At 39.9% G+C, this 20,239-nt stretch overlaps 1 protein-coding gene across 3 annotated transcripts in view; it reads left to right on the forward strand.

Moving 5' to 3' along the window:
• Positions 1 to 15,880, forward strand: part of eeig1a (estrogen-induced osteoclastogenesis regulator 1a) — a 32,808-nt gene extending 16,928 nt beyond the window's left edge. For 2 of the 3 annotated variants that reach the window (XM_084946441.1, XM_084946440.1), the window contains 9 exons: positions 1,757 to 1,877; positions 3,927 to 3,956; positions 6,023 to 6,139; positions 9,236 to 9,282; positions 10,090 to 10,241; positions 11,180 to 11,284; positions 11,395 to 11,796; positions 12,235 to 12,304; positions 13,570 to 15,880. In XM_084946441.1, the coding sequence (XP_084802567.1) occupies positions 1,757 to 1,877; positions 3,927 to 3,956; positions 6,023 to 6,139; positions 9,236 to 9,282; positions 10,090 to 10,241; positions 11,180 to 11,284; positions 11,395 to 11,796; positions 12,235 to 12,304; positions 13,570 to 13,615 (1,090 nt within the window). In that variant the 3' untranslated portion in view covers positions 13,616 to 15,880. The remainder of the gene's footprint in view (positions 1 to 1,756; positions 1,878 to 3,926; positions 3,957 to 6,022; positions 6,140 to 9,235; positions 9,283 to 10,089; positions 10,242 to 11,179; positions 11,285 to 11,394; positions 11,797 to 12,234; positions 12,305 to 13,569) is intronic. The other variant, XM_084946442.1, reaches the window with a different exon arrangement.
• Positions 15,881 to 20,239: the final 4,359 nt, after the last annotated feature.

Below are 20,239 nucleotides of genomic sequence, written 5' to 3' on the forward strand. Positions count from 1 at the left end.
TAAAAAGAACTTCCCAGAGAGGGATGCAAGTGGTGAGACTTGCTTATAGAAAGACTTTGGCTTTATTCCTCAGTGGTTCTTGTGCTGGCATCGCAATAACTGGGAATGATGGCCATGTCATTCCTGAAAATAGAACCATTTCTGGGAATTTTCCTATTCTAGAAGCTCAAACATTAGAGAACATGCTCATTATGGGGAGAGATTGCTTTGACATTTGGGAATGCGGGTGCACAATGGTTAGCTTTCAGTCTTTTTTTATATAACCAACTAATTGATACAACTTTGACAGCCAGTGACTCTAAATTTGAATAAGAGTTTTAACTAAAACTTTTATTCTTTGCTTTAGACTTTGCTTATGACTACATTTCAGTGGCGCTGGCACTGGAGGTGGTTAGCTCAGTACTCCCAGTGCTTCCTGACTTCCTGGTGACTAGCCTGACCCCAGATAAGCTTGTCCTGAGGTCAAATGTACTTTACCTTCTCTGTCTTGGACTCCACCTGCTAACCAGAACCTTCAGTAAGTGTTAAACTGTTTTTTGTGCTGTTCCACTGAGGAGACTGAGACTCTAGAGAAGAATAACGAGTGCTAGCGTCAGTCTAAGCCCACAGAGTTTGAGTTCGCTTTGAGAATCAGCTGATTTGTTTGTCATAAAGAATCTTGCAGCTAAAATGTTTGCAGATGCAAGCATCGTCCAAGCTGCCAATGCCACAAATGAAATCTGATTCTGTGGGAAACACTTAAATTGGATAGATTTCCACGAACATTTCCACATGCTTAAAAGATCCTGCTGCAATGTCCAAATACCAGGAAGGCTAATGACATTACCATTAGCTACAGCTGCTCTTTGTGTGTGGTGGTATTTGGAGAATAGTGGTATGCTAAAATGCGCTTGCTTATTTTAACCGCTTATGTTTTATATTTATTTAAAATAAATAAACATAAGCTCTAAAATGAAAACAAAAAAGATCTTGATGTCACACCGGACTGCAGAAAATCCAATTTTGATGGGAATTTCATCTTACCAACACGTTACACATCAAGTGCTTTATTTGATTACGAACTCCAAAGATCTGGATGCACATTTTCCCGTCAGCTGCTGTTGTGGCGTCTCTAGGACACTTCTCAGGAATTTGTTTTCAGGAACAAACAGATCACTGAGCCGGTCTGTTTTTACACCTATTGTTCTGTTCCCACACGTTAACCAGGATGCATGGGTACTTAAAGGTTTTTCACAAGCCAGTCTGGGATTTCACAGAAGTCTCGTCACCATTGTAAACCACTTCCTTGATGGGTTTCTTGTCAGTCAGACAGGTGGGAAAATCAACATTGTAGGTCGACGATGTGGGGTTTGTGTGAGAGGCCGAGACAATCGTAAACGTTTTTGAAATGAAAAATTGTAATCGTGTCAGAAGCCCTGGGAGCCGACTCTGCTCTGCAGTTAGTTTTGGAAAAACTGGATCATGACATGCTTTCTCAGCACAGCTCTGATGAATCTGATCCTCAGTGGACACACTGGTCATGAGGCTGTGAGACGGGTATGACAGGACTGGAAAAAATGTGACGTTCTGAAGGCAGAGAATATAGCAATGTTTGTTTTGACCTTAAATTGAGATTGGAAAATATTCTGCTTTTAATTTAGGTCGGTGTATAAATACAGACTTTGTTTGTGCAATCTGGCATCGTTTTCAAGTGAGGATGATGAAGAAATGCAAAGGCACTGCAAAATGTAATGAAGCCTGTTTTTCTGTCTTACAGAGAGGAGGTTCACAATCACTGTGTGCGCTGGAGGAAGAGGTTTACCTTTGTGTCCAAAATGAGCGCCAACCCCCACACTGGAGTTCTGGACCCGTCTGTCTGCAGGGTGTCAGTCAGGAAGGTACGCCTGTCAAAGTGGCCTCGTCAGCTCTGGGGACAAACTCTGGGTTTCTAAGCTGCTCAAAAAGATGAAGGGAGCACTCGATCGCAGCAAAACACAAAGTCAGTTAAACTTCAGGGAGATCAGCCTGTCCAGTTAGAAAGCATAATTCAATTCAATTCAAAATTTATTTGTATAGCACATTTAAAAACAACAGAGTTGACCAAAGTGCTTCACTATCGGTTAAAAACAAGAGAAAACAATAGAGAAACAAATACAGATAAATAAGAAGACGGTGAATTAACAATAAAAACATAAAACAGGCCTGATGGTGCTCATACTGAACTCGAATTAAAAGCCAAAGTAAAAAATTGAGTTTTAAGACTCGATTTAAAAGACTGAACTAAAAGACTCTGAAGTACGAATCTCCTCTGGCAGATTATTCCAGAGTCTGGGTGCTGCTACTGCGAAGGCCCGATCTCCTCTATGCTTCAATCGAGACCTTGGTTGTGCTAAGAGCATCTGGCGAGATGATCTCAGTGCTCTTTTGGGGTCATACATGTGGAGGAGTTTGTTTAAAAAACAAAACAAAAAAAAAACTAGGCGCCATATTATTTAAAACTTTAAAAGTAAGTAAAAGAATCTTAAAATCAATACGATATTTTACAGGGAGCCAGTGTAAATTTGCTAAAACTGGAGTGATGTGTTCATACATTTTAACACCTGTTAAGAGACGTGCAGCGGCATTTTGGACGAACTGCAAGCGATGGAGAGATGATTGTTGAAGACCTAAATAGAGAGAATTGCAGTAGTCCAGTCTAGAGGTGATGAAGGCATGAATAAGTGTTTCTAGGTCTCTTGGAGGAAGATAAGGCTTAGCTTTGGCAATTTCACGTAACTGATAAAAACTTGTTTTCACAACTGTAAACCATTATGAATCCATTTCAGCTGGTTTGGTGCAGAGGATGTAGAAAACAGCAACAGGGCAACTCCTTAAAAGCAACCCCTCTAATCCCTCCTGGCTGATTTAATTATTTATTTATTTATTTTATTTTTTTAATTAAAACTACAGCCTGAGATGGTACCTGCACAGATAGGGCCAGTTGGTGATGTACCAGTGCAAACTGGGTTTTGGCATTAAAAACAGTAATTTTGGTATTTACACCGTACTGATGAAATTGTTTATAAGAATTGTGTAGAGATTTTTTTGCAACTGACCATTTTGCATGTGTATATCTGGGAGTTCCAAGTGTAGGGAGGAAAATGTTGAAATCAAGCATGCAAATTTATTTTCTAACATTTGCAACATGCAATTTACTGCTAATTGTGCTGATATTTAACACAGATAAAAACAAAAAAACTGGTTTTATTTTTTGTGCTTGATATTCAAATGAACTGAGTGTGCCTGTGTTTAGAAAAAAGCGCAAATTTTGTTAATCACTAGTATAAGTAACCACATCTATGAGCTCTGTCTGAGGATTGGACTTGCATCCTATTTTGCTCTGTTCAGAAAATCTGGCTCATAGTCAGTCTCCTCCAGGATGGTACGTTCATATGTCATGGCATTTATGTCTGAAGTTTTGGTTCCTACCAAAGAGGTTTTGCTGTTCCAATGGAAAACCCCTGAACAAAAAACAAAAAAATTCACTAGGACTGATGAAAATCTCTGTAATTCCTTTTAAAAATTATTTAAGTAGGCTTTAATATACAAGAGCTTATCATTTTTCTTCTTTCTGCTAAGAAAATGATGGAAAATGATGCCAAAAGGCATCAGACCATAGTCTTGTAAATAGGGACCTTTTCTGATTTGTGATATATGTTAAGTCTTTTAAACATTAAACCTTAAGTCTTTTCAGTGTAGCTGGTGTAGCCACCGCCACAGAAATGCAGGCTCGATGCTAATTCTCCCATGTGAATGCCACCTCAGCGGCTCACTGAGCTACACTGGAGCCATGTGTGTGCCCTCAGCCTTTAATTTCGTCCATCTTTTAGGAGCCCTGTAATCAGAAGGATGCTGTAATATGAAGTGGAATCATTCAGTTCATTACAGTCTTCCTGTTTTCCCTGCAGGAACTCAAAGGAGGAAAGGCGTACACTAAGGTAAGAGCTCCTCACCTCTCACATTCATAAACACATACAGTTACAGATGAGCTGTTTCGTGTAAATATTAGCATTCCCTGAAGTGTTTGACCAGCATTCCATCAGCCGGACATGAAAATGAATCATATTCCCATCACATTTGCCCAGAATCTGCAGAAACATCCTGTTAGCGCCTTCCTATCCTTAACCGTAACTGTAACCGTAAAAGCTCCGAACAAATGAGTAGCGTCTCGTAAATGTAACTCCAAGGTAAAACCCCCTCGTGCACATAAATTTTTGTTGATCCCTGGACGTTGCTGCCCGACAGGAACAGTTTCCTCTGCATTCGCCTCGTTCTTGATTTAGATTTCCTTCAGTTAAATATACCTCGCTTCCCTCCTTAGAAGACGGCTTCCTTAAACACACACCTAAGAAAACAGGACCTACCCCAAAGAATCTGGGAACACTTTTCTTGAGAGGGCTATAAAAATAAAATAAAAATAACATCGTTTTCACCTGGCAAAAAGCTCTGTGGTTTGATTTTGAGATAAAGGTCATGCAGACCCTTTCTTATCAGTGTGATCAGTGGCTGTCTTTAAATCCCTGATTGACATCTACAACCAGTTTACCAGCATTGAAACATTTACTGATAAGAAGTGGAGGAAGAGATCTTTTATCAAGTGGTTTAGGGTGAAAAAAGCAGGATTATTGAAGGAGTATTAAAAGGGATTAAAGGATCTGCCTTATGGCTTGTAAACAGGGCTGCTGTACATAAGAAAAATAAGATCCTGAGATGTAAATGTTAAATTGTGTGGTTTGATAGCTGGTGGAAGCAAATCATAGCCAATAAAGGTTATTTTATAAATCAGTTTATAAAGATTTCATGGTTTTAATCTTACTGGCTCAATGTTGTACTCGTGTGAATGTAGTAATGTCGGAAACCTGCGAATATTTGCTCCCGAATTGGTGATTGCAAATTGGATGAGAGGTAGGCTGCTTAAAGAGTTTACCATAAAGCTGTGAATGAATGTGGTTTGTAGTCTAAGGTGCTTTGAGTGGTCAGTAAGATTAGAAAAACACTATAAATGTCAGTCCATGTCTTGTTCAGCTCATTTCCAGGTCCTTATTTCCATTCTTGCACTCTACTAGAGTAGCTTTGCATGATTTCAAGTTCAAAATAATCCTTATTGCATACCAGATTAAACAGACCTATTAAATCCTCTCACTTTCATGCAACTTTTTTCTGATGAACTGCCCTGCGCACGCAAAAGGAATAATGTGCAGGTGGATGGGGCTTCTGTGCTCTTAAGATGACCATATTAGGGATATCCCCTCTCCATGATATCATAAGGCCAAGAGTAGAAAAACACGTCAGAAACGAAGCTCTTAAGCAGTGTTTAAGGACCTCAAAAATTGGTCATATTTAATGAGAATTAACCACTGAACATTAAATATATAAAAGAAAAACTCATCTGTCGAGTAGCATAAACAGAAAGTGCCACACTTATTTACTAATGTTTATGACCATGCAACAAGTGGATTGCTTTTAACCTAAATGTTTAATGTTTATCTGTTGTAAATCTGCCATCCTAAAAGGAGTAAGACGTCTGAAACAGTTGGGCTTTGAAGTGGTTTGACAGATAATTATAAAGGAAAGAAATGGATGTTTAAAGTCTGCAGAGGACATTTAAAAGGAAGACTGTAGTTTCTACAACAGAGAACCAGTGAAAGTGAAGATTAATCAAACTAAAACTGATAAGATAAACTGATGTTATGAAACTATGTAACATCAGTACAATTTAAAAAAATTAAAAAAAAAAGGATACTTAAAACAACTTTCAAAATGCAGGTTTCACTCTCAGTCTGGGTTGATGTCTGTAAAGACTGACTTATGGTTTTTGCACTCTGTCATCTGCTTCACACTTCAAACGCTTGTGACGATAACGCTGTAAAATTACTTGGCTTGCTAAATGATGGGTGTCTCAGAAATCTGCTTTACCTCGAACGTGTGCCAAAAATAAAGACCGGGGAAGGCCTCCATTAGAGCAGCTTGAATTAACTCTGTTCAAACTTCTCTTCACACCCAGCTGGGCTTCACAGACCTCAACATGGCGGAGTTCGCAGGTTCGGGCTCCACCGTGCGCTGCTGTCTGCTGGAGGGATATGACACGAAGAACACACGGCAGGACAACTCCATACTGAAGGCAAGGAGATGAGCACTGAAATAGGAATAATGGATGTTTATTAAGAAGTGAGCAGACTGGACAGACAGAATGAGGAGGAGGTTGTCCCCTCTTTTATTTAAAGCTGAGTTGTGATGAGATCTGCCACCTTCCAGGACCAGTGTCATGTCTTTTTCACCTTCATTGTGTTTGTGTTTTATGATGATAGTGTGGTGCTGAAATACTCAAAAAAACTGTTGCATTAAAAGGAGACTAGCTGGTACCTGGTTGGACATCCTTAACAGCCTTAATTCATGGCATAAATTCAACAATGTGCTGGAAAAATTCCCCAAAGCTTTTGGTCCATGTTGACATGACAGCATCACACAGCTGCTGCACATTTGTCGGCTGCACATCCAAGATGTAAATCCTCTGTTATAACACATTATAAAGGTGTTCTATTGAGATCTGAAGGCCATTTAGGTTCAGTGAACTCACTGGCGTGTTCAAGAAACCAATTTGAGGCGATCATGCAGTGGTCATAAGGGGGATGGACACGATCAGCAAAAATACTCAGGGAGGTTAAAATGATGCTCAGTTGGTACTAAGGGGTCCTAAAGTGTACCAAGAAATACCCCCCACACACAACCACCAGTAGCCTGAACTGTTAGTGCGATACAAATAAGATAATTAGTCTGTGAATTTATTTCTCAATCTGTAAAATTATTAGGTTTTTATGCGTGTTTTTTTTTTTTTTTTTTTTCAATAACTGTTTAGTGTCCTTGACAAAAAAAATAAATTAAAAAAAAACAGGCGTCATTTTAGGCTTCAAGAAATGTTTCTCTTTTTAATTGAATTTTTTTTTTTTTGTATAAACACAGTGGAAATGAGCACAGCTTACGATGAAGCTGAATCACTTCATTGCCTTTGTGGATGATGGAGGCTGGGAAGTTCAGGAACTCTATGGCGCCACCCAGTGACCATGAACACAAACCACTCTGTGAAGCAAAACAGTCACGAGTCTTTTTGTCATCTCGAGTCTCTGGAAGACTTTGTGTTGCGCAGATGTTTGTGACTCACACGTCACAGATGGGATTAATGGGAACTACTCCAGGCTTTTCCAGTTGATGCTCATTACTTCTTAAGAAAACAACGGTCTTTTCAGTTTAGTCACGTTACATCTCGGCATGAGCGTAAGATGGACATTTTTGGGGAGGTTTCAGCCACTGGGTTAGGTTCTGACTTCACTTCGAAACTGAAAAATGAAAGTGAAGATAACAATGTGTTGAACAAGTAAAATAAAATAAAATCTGCCAGCTTTAGGTTACATTACAACAGTGAAATGAAAAGGTTTACATGTGTACAGTTTGGGTAGCGCCGATAATTATTTTCACACCGCCTTAGTTAACAAGCGCCTGTATCGACAAAACCATTTGAACCATTTTCCTTTGAGTGATGTGTGATCTGTGAATAACTTTATAGCAGAGGAAGTCTCCTCTCCAAAGTCCATACCTCTGAGTCAATGCACTAAATGATATAAATTTATTATTTTGAAATGGGTGTTGGTGATGAGTGATTCCCTTTTCCTCCCATGATGAATAGTGGACCGGGTTGTGCTAGATTGTTTACAAGGTGCGAGTGATGGTTTGGTGATTCTGATAACTTTCTCAGGCTGTCAGATTTGAGTTTATTGTCATTGTTTTGAAATACTTCGTTTTTTACCTGATCGTGTTACAAAGGGTAGTTCTGATATTGGGTATTTTTACATTGATTTTTCTCTGTCTAACCATGAGATCTTGTGACTGTCAAACTAAATCCAGTTTAGTCAAAGGAGCTTGTAAAGAAAAGCGTCTGGACTTCTTTAAGTTGCTTGAAGACGTTTCATCTCTCATCCGAGAAGCTTCTTCAGTTCTAAGGTCAAATGGTGGGGAGTCCCAGATTTAAACCTGGTGAGAGTATCCCCCCAAAGAGGGACAAAAGGACCCCCTGATGATCCTCTAATCGCCTGAGCCAAGGTGTGAAAATGGGTGTGGGTCCCAATCAGCCAGAGTTTCGTCTTCAAGCAACTTAAAGAAGTCCAGACGCTTTTCTTTGCAAGCTCCTTTGACTTTGATGACCTGGATGACTGAGAACCTTCACAGACATAAATTCAGTTTACTAAAAATGTAATTGATTAGTAAGGTAGTAATGTTGAACGCTGGGTGCCTCTAACTACCACTAAGAGATTTTTTACTTCTGCGGGGTTGATAGGGATATTTTAGGGTTTTTATTTTTCCAATAGAAACCTGTTGTCTGTGGGGTAGGTGTGCGGGGTAGTTGGAAGCAATTAAAACAGGTAATTAAGATGTGGAAGCATCTTCATTTTAACTGTGGATAAAGGGCTGATCTGGAAGTTGTCATATTTAGGTTGTGAGTAAGTATAACTCGAGTCTTGTAGTTTCAGCTGGGTAATGCCAGAAAAGCTGGTTTCAGGCATGGTTCTTGTTTGGATGTTCAATATCGTTTCCTTCATGGTTTTGTTTTCTTGACTAACTTCATTTCTTCGGTTAAAGTTTTAACAGTGTCTTGAAGTGCACTATTACAGTGCTGGAATTTTTCGATGTAGTTATGCATGCATTTCAGACTTGATAGGGTTTTTTTTATTTTGTTATGTAGTGCTACAAGTCCAGTTTTTTATTTATCGATGCAAGAACACTGACTTCGATATCTGTTGTCAGGTCGCTGGTGTCGGTGGATGATGTCGTCTTGCTTTTGTGAGGTTTCGGCATCTCCTGTTGCGTTGTGGATTTATCCATATTATCCATCATGAACTGGTAGTAATGATTATCAGAAACTTAGATGAAAAATTTAAAGGTATTGAAAAGTGTCATGAAAAGGTTTGTTTACCCTGAGTGGATGTGTGTGGCCATGATGAATCTGATGAATGAAGCCATGATGAATCTTGTGAAAAAAGTAGTGCTTAAATAAGCTTTACATTGAGGTACAGTATCACAATCAAAGATTATTCTTTAGTTAGGGCTTTAAAGTACTTTTTGTTTGTTTGTTTGTTTCATTGTCTGAAATCAGTTTCCTGTTTGAGATGTCCTTCAAATGACAGAGTTTAAAAAAAATGCTCTTTTAATTTTTTTTCCCCAAAAGGTGATCATTGGGATGACCCTCCTATCGGGAGATCCGTGCTTTAAAACGTGAGTAATCCTCAGTGTGAGATTTAAGATGTCACAATGAATTCTCAAAAGATGTGTTAAATGATTAAAACTGATAAATAAATATGTGATTAGCTGTGCATGCAGGGCTCAGGCATCCTTTAGGTTGCTAGGGAAAATGTGCTGCAGCAAAAACCTTGCGATTGGTTTGACTGGTGTCAGATTTACGTAGTTGCCTGCAGTTTGCATGGAAGATGATGACTTGTCTGCAAACACTACTTTGCTGGGCAGTAGTAGTGACACTGTGAAATGAGTGCCACAAACTGGAAACGGGAACGCTTGCCTCCAAAGTAAAAGCTGCACCTTTGGAAACATGGTGGTTGCCGTGATAAGGCACAACTTTTACTGTGAAGGCGAACATACTGCAGACCACAGACAATAGTTTTTAAAGTGTTTTTTATTGTGGGGGATTTTAGTTACACTTTGGAAGTCTTCTGATTTCTGTTTATTTTTTCTTTATTTAATATTTGTGAAAGTAAAAAACCAAACAAACAGACTATACATTTCCAGCTTAATAAACAATATTTTCTACAGTATTGCATAGCAGTAAAACCTTTTGCGCAATCCACTGGTATTTAATATGTATTGAAAGTTCATTTCAACCAGATTCCTTAGTGCTTATAACTTTGTGCCGTTCTGTCCTTTGTTGCCAAAATGACTCAGTTTTTCCTCCCTCAATAAAACAAATCTTATCTGAGCGTGCCAAGCTAAGCAGAACTGCACCTCTGTCCCAGGTTGATAAGCTGTGTATCTTTTCTCTTTTCCTTTTTTTTTTTTTTTACCCTGCAGACCTCAAAGCACAGCAAAGTCCATCTCCATCCCAGGACAGGAGCACACCCTGCAGCTGGACTGCAAGGGGGAGGGCACTGCTGAGCCTGGACCGCCGGGAGGGGTTTCCCTGGGCCGAGCCTCCAAACATCGGCCTTCCATCATCAGCTCAGGTACACGACGTGTGCTGCAGCCACGAAGAAATAGGACTGAAACTGAGCATCTGTAGCAGTCTGAAGCCTAAACCTTGGGCATGTTTTATATAACCTTTCATCATTTTAACATGTTTAGTATGACAGAAAAATAAGGAAAAGCACAATATGTCTGAGAGGAAGAGAATGGTAATACAAAGAGCAAATATGTAAATGATCAGTATATTATACTTGGAAGGTGCAAGGTGTACTTTACTGTTTATCTTGAGTTTTAGGGAGATATTTGGAAGGATTTGAATTTGATGAGCAGATTTTCTTTGGATTCTGAATCAATAAAATGGTTTTACACTCCCACAGCTGTTTTCCAGGTGCAGTGAAGTTTAAGTCAGAAGAGATTTGAGTTGAATCCGCGGACAGATTTCTCTTCATCATAACCATCCACGAATGTTAAAGCCAAACGGCTCCTGAACTCGGTGGCATCTGTCAAACTGTCAGACTGAAGGATAAATCCCACTGAAGTAATGTCTAAAACAAATGAGATTAAGAAAAGTATGAAAGATCAGATAATGTGTTCTTGAAACTGGACTCCGATCTTTTAGATCTCGGCCCAACTTTCCTAAATCTCAGCCAGATGTTTTGCTTGGAGCCAGAAATTCCCAGAGTTAATTTTCTTTGTATGGGAAAGCTAGCCGACTGCGTTTAGGATTTTAGGATTGAATTAAACTAAAAAAAAGAAACCTGTTTTCGTTTCAGACTTGGAAGGCTGAGTTTGTTAACCTTTTCCATGCAAAGAAAACGTGCAGATCCTCAACCACAAGCCGTAAATGTATAGATGGTTAGATTTCTGCTGTGAAAGTGAAAAGACTGCATTATGTCTGCTCTTTACAGACATTTTTACCAATTATTATCACGTATGAGGTGGTAACAGTGGTACTTTTTTCTTCTTTGTGTACCTTCAGGACTCCTGGAGGAATGTGAGGTGAATCCGTCGGTTCCTGCAGAAGCTTTCCAGTCTGGTCACTCTCGTAACTCCAGCTACGCCAGCCAGCACAGCAAAATCTCAGGTACACAATCTCAGGTCTCACACGGATGTTGCATCCATGACGGGGTGAGCATGATTTTAACACCGCTGCTGTTTAACATCTGACACTGATGTCCTCACGACCTTCTGCAGGATACAGCACGGAGCACTCCTGTTCCTCCAGCCTGTCGGACCTCACGCATCGCAGGAATACCTCGACAGGAAGCAGCACCTCCGGGGGCTTGTGCTTCACGGTTGACACCCCCCCAGATGGGGACAAGGACGCTGGACGTCCGGAGAGACCCCCTCGACCCCCACGACCAGTTTTACCCCCAAATAGGCCTCCGAGGTACACACAGAGTACGCTTGGTCGTGTGATTGGTAGCCTAGTTCTGTTCAAACTACATAATCTTCATTCTCCACTGTGTTTCAGGAGGAAGCAGGACTCGGTGGAGAGTCACCCCTCCTGGGTGAACGACACTCGCATGGATGCCGACGACATCGTGGAGAAAATCGTCCAAAGCCAGAACTTTGCAGACATCAGCCACACTGAAGGTACAAAAAAGTACCTGAAACAGCTCATAAAGATTTTTTATTATACAATCTCACTTGAAGCAGCAAAACTGGAGGTAAAACCTTCCTGAAAAGACCACACAGTGAACCTATATTTGACTGAATCACCTGAAAGTGTTTGATGCCTGGGATGCTGGTTGACACCAAAATAAAAGGGAAGTGTCAAAAAAAATTAAGAAAAGATCAAAAACATGCTGCTTGGTACAATAATTTTTCAGAGAATATACAGTTTACTTATTTCTGGAGTGTTTTCAAAAAGTTTAGAAAAAGGCAGCTGCTGCACCATCTCTGGACCGAGCGCTTCTTCAGTTTTCCGACTCTGTGCTCCGTCGCCTTCTCTTCACTGTGCCTTCTGGTTTCCGTCAGCTGGCCTTAACTCAGTTTCTGTGTTTCTGTGTTTCTGTGTTTCTGGACTTTCAGACAGCAACCTGCGCCTGTTCGTCAGCAGAGACGGAACCACGGCGCTCAGCGGCATCAGGCTTGGAAATGGGTGAGGAGCTCTGCTGTCTTTGTTTTTGGTTTATTTCTCACTTCCCAGAACTTGAGTTTCAGTATTGGAGTGCAGGAGCTGCATGAAGTCTAGTCAGTTTCCAAAAAAACTGGAAAATCACAGCAATGTAATAATTTACCGTAAATCTCCCTCTGAGGACCCAACTTTGAAATATGAATTTAAAGCCCTGTCCTCCTCTTCCCCTTGTTTCACCATCTCTATGTCACTCTCCCTCTGATGAGAAGCTCAAATAGGCTCCTATGATTTGGTGGCTTCTTCCTTTTTCTAAGAGTTATGGCTGTAATTCACAGCAGTTATGGAGCACTCAGTCATGACACTAGAACTCATTCAGTTAAACGTCAGGTAAATCAGTCTGTCCAGTCAGAAGCATAAACTATTGTGAGTCCTTTTCAGCTGCTGTATGAAAATGATAACTTCTGAGCTCAGGTCCCACTAGAGGATGCTCGACTCCTCATGAAGTCTGATTATGACAGTCTGCTTAGAAACATGCATGAGTCACTCACTGGAGGTCCTTCTGTAGGGCTCTGGCTCCCCCAGCTCCTCGTTGCACAAAGGAGCAGATAGCAGTTCTACTACTGGGTCGATGGCGTTGCCAGCTCTTCTTGTGTAACAGCCCCTCTCCTAGTATCGCTGTAATACTTTTGAAACTGTGCTTTGATGGAGCAAACCTTCTCTGCAGGTCCTGTCTCAAGCTGTGATGAGGTGATAAGCACACTAACAAAAAGCAAAACTATAGAACAGTCAGCGAGGAGGGATAAGGAGAGAGAAATGGATTCACAGTGGTTTATGCTTCCTGACTATGTAGATTGATTTCCCTGCAGTAGTTTTACTGTGATGATCCAGTGTTCCCTCAATTATTTTTAGGTTTTTTTGCTTGCTTGCTGTCTTTCAACAAAACTGATTATTCTGAAGATAGAAGTTTTTAATAACTCACAAGAACAGAATCAGCATTACGGTTGGACCAGAGAGAGGAGGTCAAACATGGATCATAGAAACATGAAACCATAAAGTGCAAGTATAAGACGAGGGCTAAATTACTGCCACAGTGTGAACCAGCACATCCGTTCTCCATTTAGAAGCATATATCATGCATCTGAATGTGAACATGCACAGTTCAGTCCTATAGTCCACTTTCTTTTTTAATCCGTTTTCATGTCTGTTTTCACTGTTTAATGTGGAGAAACTGTAAACTGAATTCTGCTTGCTAATGCTAACTCTGATTCTCTGTGTTTGGATCCCTGCAGGGTGCCTGCTGGTGGCTACGAGCCCGTGGTGATCGAGAGCCATTAAACCGAGCAGCAGGAGAGGCGACACGTGGACCAGCACGTGCATCAGCTCGACTTTTTTTTTTTTTTCTTTTCCTGGAGCTTCAGCTGGTCTGACGCCGTGAGAGGAAAACCTCATCAGTGTGCACTTTACGTGAAGTTTGTGGCAGCACTCGTGCTGTGCTCCGTTAAGCTGTTTCTGTGACGTTTAAAGGGCGACAAAAATGCACAAAAACGTTTCTCCTGAGCTGCTGCTGTGACACAGTAACAGCAGGTTTTATAGATTAAAAAATTATTTCAAGCATTGAGCTGATTATTAAACTTTGTAATAAATATACACTAATCCAACGTGTTTTTAGCTTCAGAGCTGCCAAAATACCTTTAAAATGCACGTTTAAGACAGCAGTAATCGATTGAACACTAACTGGATGCAGTACGTACTGAAAACTTACATGTACTACATGCATGAAAATACGTACTGCTGCCTTTAAATACCTCTCAGATCGCAGTAAGAAGGGCAGGGAAGGGCGCCTTCGTTAAAAAAGAATTATGGAAAGGTTTCCATCTCCAGAAGTCCTCATCTGAGGCAGCCAAGCAGGATAACTGAGCAGAAATGATTAAAAAGTGCCTAATTCTGAAGCATCTGATCTCCCATTGAAGGCACCAAATCAACACTGAATGTGATCCAGATGTTAAAAACAAAACAAAACACTGAGCAGAAACTTTTTGTTTTAGTTTGAAGTCGTCTCCTGTTGATCAGGGAAATCACTACAACCACTCTGTGCCTGTAAAGTTTCTCTTAAATGACCCTAAAGCACGATGAAAACTGTTAAGTCAGAGTGCTGGTGAAGAGAGAACTGTTTGTTTGTTTGTTTGTTTGTGGGGTTACTCACTTCGGCATGCTTAAGTTTCGAGCTGCACTTTTGCTCACTCTCATCGACGATCAGTTAGTTAATTCTCTCCTCCATGCAGTAAACTGGCGATGGGCTTTTGCTGCGAAAGCCTCTGTCGCCCCCTGGTGGAGGGACAAGGTTTTGCAGGGTGAGAGTCCAGGCCGTTAGACTGCTTTGTTTAACAGCAGATCAGCAGAGTTTCTGTGTTGCCGACCAGCGGGCTGGTTTAAGCTTCTTTTAAAGAAAGGTTTCAGCTGCTCTACAAAGTTTTCCACCTCAGGATGGAAAATAGATTTTTATCCTAAAGAAAGAGTCTTAAAATCTTATTTTTCTTTTGTAAAACAATCAAAAAAGCTGATAATGCTGTGAATTGCATAAAAGTTGTGCCTTGTATGTTTACTAAACTCATGGCTGAGTTAAAACAGGTCATTTTGCTGAAGAATAAAATATATTTTTCTTTATTAAATGTGTAAAAATATAATGGAAATGCAGATTTCGCATAGATAACCAGCCTGGAGAAACTCAGACAGTGATAAAGGATCTTATCTTTTCAGTGTTGTGCTCTTTTATATACATTTTAACCAGTTTTCTTTTGAGTAAGTGAAAGCTCTCTTAAAGTAAAATAGATTTTTGTTTATCTGATTAACAGGAATGTGAATATAAGATTTTTTTGTTTGAAGAAGAGCAGGACAGTTAGACCGGCCTTTTTTTTTTTTTTTTTTTTTCTTTCTTTCTTTTTTGTCTTTAAATAATTTGTTCGCCCCTTATTGTATTTTAAAGATTAGAGACTACAGTTTTAGATTCAATTATTGTGTTAGTGTTTTTTAGTGTTTAGGTTTGGAGTTTGTAAAGGCGTCCTGATGGGCTCTGAGAAGCTGTTTAGAGACGCCGTAGCTGCAGAGGTTTAAGAATTTATAGTTAAATGAAACCGAGAAAAACAACAAAATGCTCTCCATGTTTACTATTTTAAAAGGTAAGATTTTAAGACTCTTTATCAGTGAACTTGTTATCTTTTTTCCTGTTCTGCTTCACATTATGCTCATTATAGATTTTATTATAGTTTATTAATCACACAGTTAGTTATTCTCACATTTGGGGATGAACCACTTTAGTCAGTTTAGGGTCATCAGAGCCTTTTGATTTAGTTTAAAGCGTTTATTTATATGGTTTTGGTTCTGTTTGGAGGTTTGTCATAAGCTATGCACACAACTCGCCTCCCTGTGCTTTTGTTTTTTCTTTTAGCAAATTCTTCTATTATAACGAAACTAGTGTAACCTAAATTTATAGAGATTGAGTTGGAAATGTTCTTCCAAACACACAATAGTTACAATGATTCTTTTTTTTTTTTGTATATTTCTTTTAAAAGATGACTTCTAAACAATAAAAAGCTAACCCGAGTTTGTCGTTGTGTTTTTCATTATCTTAATATCATATAATATGATATATATATAATATAATAAAACAGAGGATGCTTAACAGAAAGATCCGTCCATTTTCTGTTATTAGTATTTTTCACCAAATCTTAGACATTTGTTAAGGTCTACCTCACTGAAACTACATGAACCACAGCTGTAAAGTTACAGCAGTTCATAGCGTCGTTACTAGAATGGTTTAAATGTTTTTATACTGACTCTATAATCTGCTGCAAAGTCTCTTCTGTATTGAAAATGCAGCTACTACACCTGCTCATGCAGAGTCATAAGAGAAATACTGGCAGTCACTTTTTAGCAAAACACGAGCAACTCTACACCTCTGGTCCCATCCGTGGTCTCCTCAAAGCTCAACAGAACACACCATTTGATGTTTTTATCTTCTGGTCCAACATTTTCAGAGCTTTCATTGGTTGATTTGCTTGAAAAAGTAGACAATAAATTAGATGTAATATCAATAACAGCATGTGGATACATTTCCAGGATCATCCCACTATATATAATCCAAATTATGGAATGAAGATACTTCTCCTTCAATATTGGGCCAAATTATTTAAGTGTAATCTTCCAACTCCACCAGCAGAGAGCGCTCTACACAACCGTATCAGCTCTTCGCTCAGCTGGTAAATAACCGGAGGGAAATAATCGCCACTTGCTTCTGCATTAGCCTTCAAATGCATTTGCCAGAGTTATTATATTTTAAAGATCTGAATGTATTGTATTATCATCCTCTCTACTTTTAAGATCAGGCTTCAGTCGTTTCTATAGTAAAAGTTTGACTTATAGGTTTAAATTCAATCCCTAAATTTGACCCTTACATGCTCTTTTGGTCAAATTTGACAGCAGCAAAAATAATTTAAATATCGTTTTTTCAGCCCGAAATTTAATTAATTTTTATAAAGTGGCCCAAAATGCACAATTAACAAAAACAAACAAACAAAGTTTAATACTGTTATATAGCTGGCACAATTTTCTGTAAATTGAGGCATGATGGTGGTTTTAGAGAATTTTCGGGAATGATGACACGTGGACATGAGCACATAAGGAACAGAACATACAGGGGTCAAAGGGCACCTTGCTGAGTTAGACAGAAATAGGGCAGCAGAGTGCTACAGTGGTTCATACGATCAGCTCAAGGATTCTGGTTCCAATCCTGGCAGGAGAGTTTCTGTGTGGCTGTTCGAACCACTTCAGAGTACCTGAAGTGGGTTTCCTCCAGTTTCCTCCCACATCCCAGAAACAAGCATGTTAAGTTAACAGGTAACTCGAAACTGGGAGGGAGTCTAAGTGGGCAGTAAAACTAGGAAAGTGCAATATAAAAGCAAATGCATTACATTTACAACTGCAAGCTTAAGTCCCCATAATAAAAAAAATTGAACCTTTGACAAATTAAAATCACTTTATTCTGAGTTAATAGATAACAAAAGGGAGATGGGGGAAGTCATAAGATCATAAATGTGCTTGATCTGCCATTTCAGTAAGAGTGGGAACCCACACATAAACCCACATAAAGTTTCCTGCCACAGACTGGCCGACAATAAGCATGTTTTGTGCTCTAAGTGTGAATTAATATTCATATTTATGATGAAAAACAGGACATGCTCTCATGTGATAGTAGATGCTTTCCTCCTGTAAAACCTAAAACATGAACTATTCCTGCGCTCTGAAACATTAATCAGGATTAATTGTTCATTTATTAATTTCAGGCTATGTATACACTATAAATGATTCTCTAGACACTTGCAGTCTAGAAAGTTGACCCAAACCATAAACTTTGAGCAGTATGTAAGCGTTATTTTACCCTAATTCTTTGGGTTATTCTTCAGTTTTGTTTCTGTTAGTTTCCACGGGGGGGGGGGGGGGGGGGAGAGTTTTCATTTTGGGAAAGTTTTTTTTTTTTTTTTAATTGTTGTTCAGTTTCAGTTTAGCTGATTAGTTTCAGCACTAGTTTAGTCTTTAACTCAGGGGCGGTATGTCCGTGTGAGATTCATAGTTGTTAGATTTGGTATTACTACACAAACACAACAGTTCGTGACACGTAGACATCACGGCCTTATTAAACACGTGCCTCCTGATACATGTAAGGTCAACAAATTCCCTTATCATCCCACGGTGGTGGGGATATGGAAAATATTATTATGTGGAAGGGGAGTTACTTCATAATATCTCCCCAGCATCACAGAGCGCTCGTGTATGCAGCAGAGGAAGGGCTCAACTGATTGGTGTGTTTCTGTTTTTAATCTCATAATGTCTTTACACAATAAATCACCATTAATGAAGACCAACAAATAGAGTTGTGGTAAAAAGAAAGTACAGCCTCTTTACATTCTAAGGTTTTGTGCATCAGAAGCAGTCGTGCAAAATACTGAGCACATCATTAATGTTTCCAGAGGAATCGACAAGATAAGAATCAGCCTGGTGCTGCTAATCAAATGAACTTGATTAACTGATCATAAACATGTGTGAACGCCTCTGTAGAAGCAGATGTTTTTGTGGTTTGCATGTTTGGAGCACTCAGATGTGTGTTAACACAATGCTGAGGAGCGGCAGCTGTTTCCGTCTGGGAAGGTTACTGAAGTCCTTTCCCAAACCATTTGAAGTCGATCGTTCTACAGTGAAGAAAATTATTCACAAATGGAAAAATATTCAAGACAGCTGCCAGAGCCTGAACTGTGCTCAGATGCAGCTTTGCAAACCTGAGCCTGAACCTGTTTAGCTCTTCTAAACAAGCTTTCTTCTAATCCAGGAGTGTGGAAATCCAGGCCTCAAAGGACGATGTCCTGCAGGTTTTAGATGTTTTCTTGATCCAACACAGCTGATTTAAATGGCTAAATGACCTCCTCAACATGTCTTGAAGGCTGTATCCCAATTCAGGGTCTGCAGCCTTAAAGTACGCAGCCTTAACGATCCACAAGGGCCGCGTACTCAAAGACCGCTAAGGCTGGAAGTGCGAGGCTTGTGAAATGGGACGGTCTAGCCTCCGTCGCGCTGCCCAGGTTGCCTAGCAACCATGATACTAACAGCTGGAAACGTTTCATACAGCTTTGTTTGACAGAAATGAAGGAGAAAATCTTTTGTTCATTTGTTTGTTTGTTTCTACATGAGCTTTGATCATTCTCGGTAAGATTAAGGTCAGCTATTGAACGGCGTGTATTTTAAAGTAAAGGCTTTAAGTTAGTACAAACATCACTAATGTCACATAACTTTGCCGACATGTGGCCAACAGTAATGTTTTAATGTTATTAAACATTTGCACATAAATAAGTGACATAATATTCAGTACTTACTTAAAGTTTACTCTTCGGGTGCCCCTCATCCGCCATTTTTTTTTGGCAAAATTATCCACACCCACCGCCGCGCTATGCATTCTGGGATATGTTGGGCCACGAAGTCTACACATCCTTAAAATTCAGGGAAATGAAGGACGCATTTGAGGGCCGCATTTCGAGCAGCCTTTGAATTGGGACAGCCTTCGTCGCGTCGCTGTGACGTAATCGGCCTTAAAATGTGGCCTTTAAGGCTGCAGACCCTGAATTGGGATACACCCAAAGTTCCCCAGAGGCCTGGTAATGAACTAATCATTTGATTCAGGTGTGTTGACCCAGGGTGAGATCTAAAACCTGCAGCACACCGGCCCTTGAGGCCTGGAGTTTCCCACCCCTAATTGGACGGTCATGAACGTTAACATTCAGCATGCTCGCTGAGGCCTGTAGAGTTTGGGTTTGTTTGTTGCAGTTTCTCTGAACATTGCAGAGTCCACTGTTGTGTTAAGAAAGACAGTTTTTCACATGACTTGCACCTTAGCACCCTCATATCTAAATATGATCACTTTAGATTGCAAAAATCCAACATTACGGCATCCAAAATGTTAATGCTGTAAATTCAGAGTTGAGCGACAAGCTGGTGACATCACAGCGGCTACATCTTAGGTGGGATTCCCTCATCGCCTTCGGTTTGGCAACACAAGAATTTTTCAACTTTTGCGAAATATCGAGTCTCGTCCTCGTTTCTTACTACGATGCACAGTCAGCACTTTCGCCAGCTTTCCTTCATAGCTTTGCAAAAACTTTATTTACAGAGGGCTTTTCCAGTCTCACCCCAGTGCATAAACATGCAGCACCTTTTGATTCTGTAATCTTGAATTGCAGCGCACACATCAAATATGACAGTCAGCAAAACGAGTGCCCGCACTTTATTCTTTTCAGTTCTGCTCAGAAACAGTGTTTTTTCTTTCATTTACTGATACAGAGAAGATGTGTGGTTAACACCTCGAAGCGTCGTAGGCATTAGCTACAGTTTATGAGCTCAAACCTCACAGTTCTGGTC

Source organism: Perissodus microlepis, chromosome 12 (assembly GCF_051167445.1).
Source record: "Perissodus microlepis isolate ML-2025 ecotype Zambia chromosome 12, ASM5116744v1, whole genome shotgun sequence".
In the NCBI taxonomy this organism is placed as follows: domain Eukaryota; kingdom Metazoa; phylum Chordata; class Actinopteri; order Cichliformes; family Cichlidae; genus Perissodus; species Perissodus microlepis.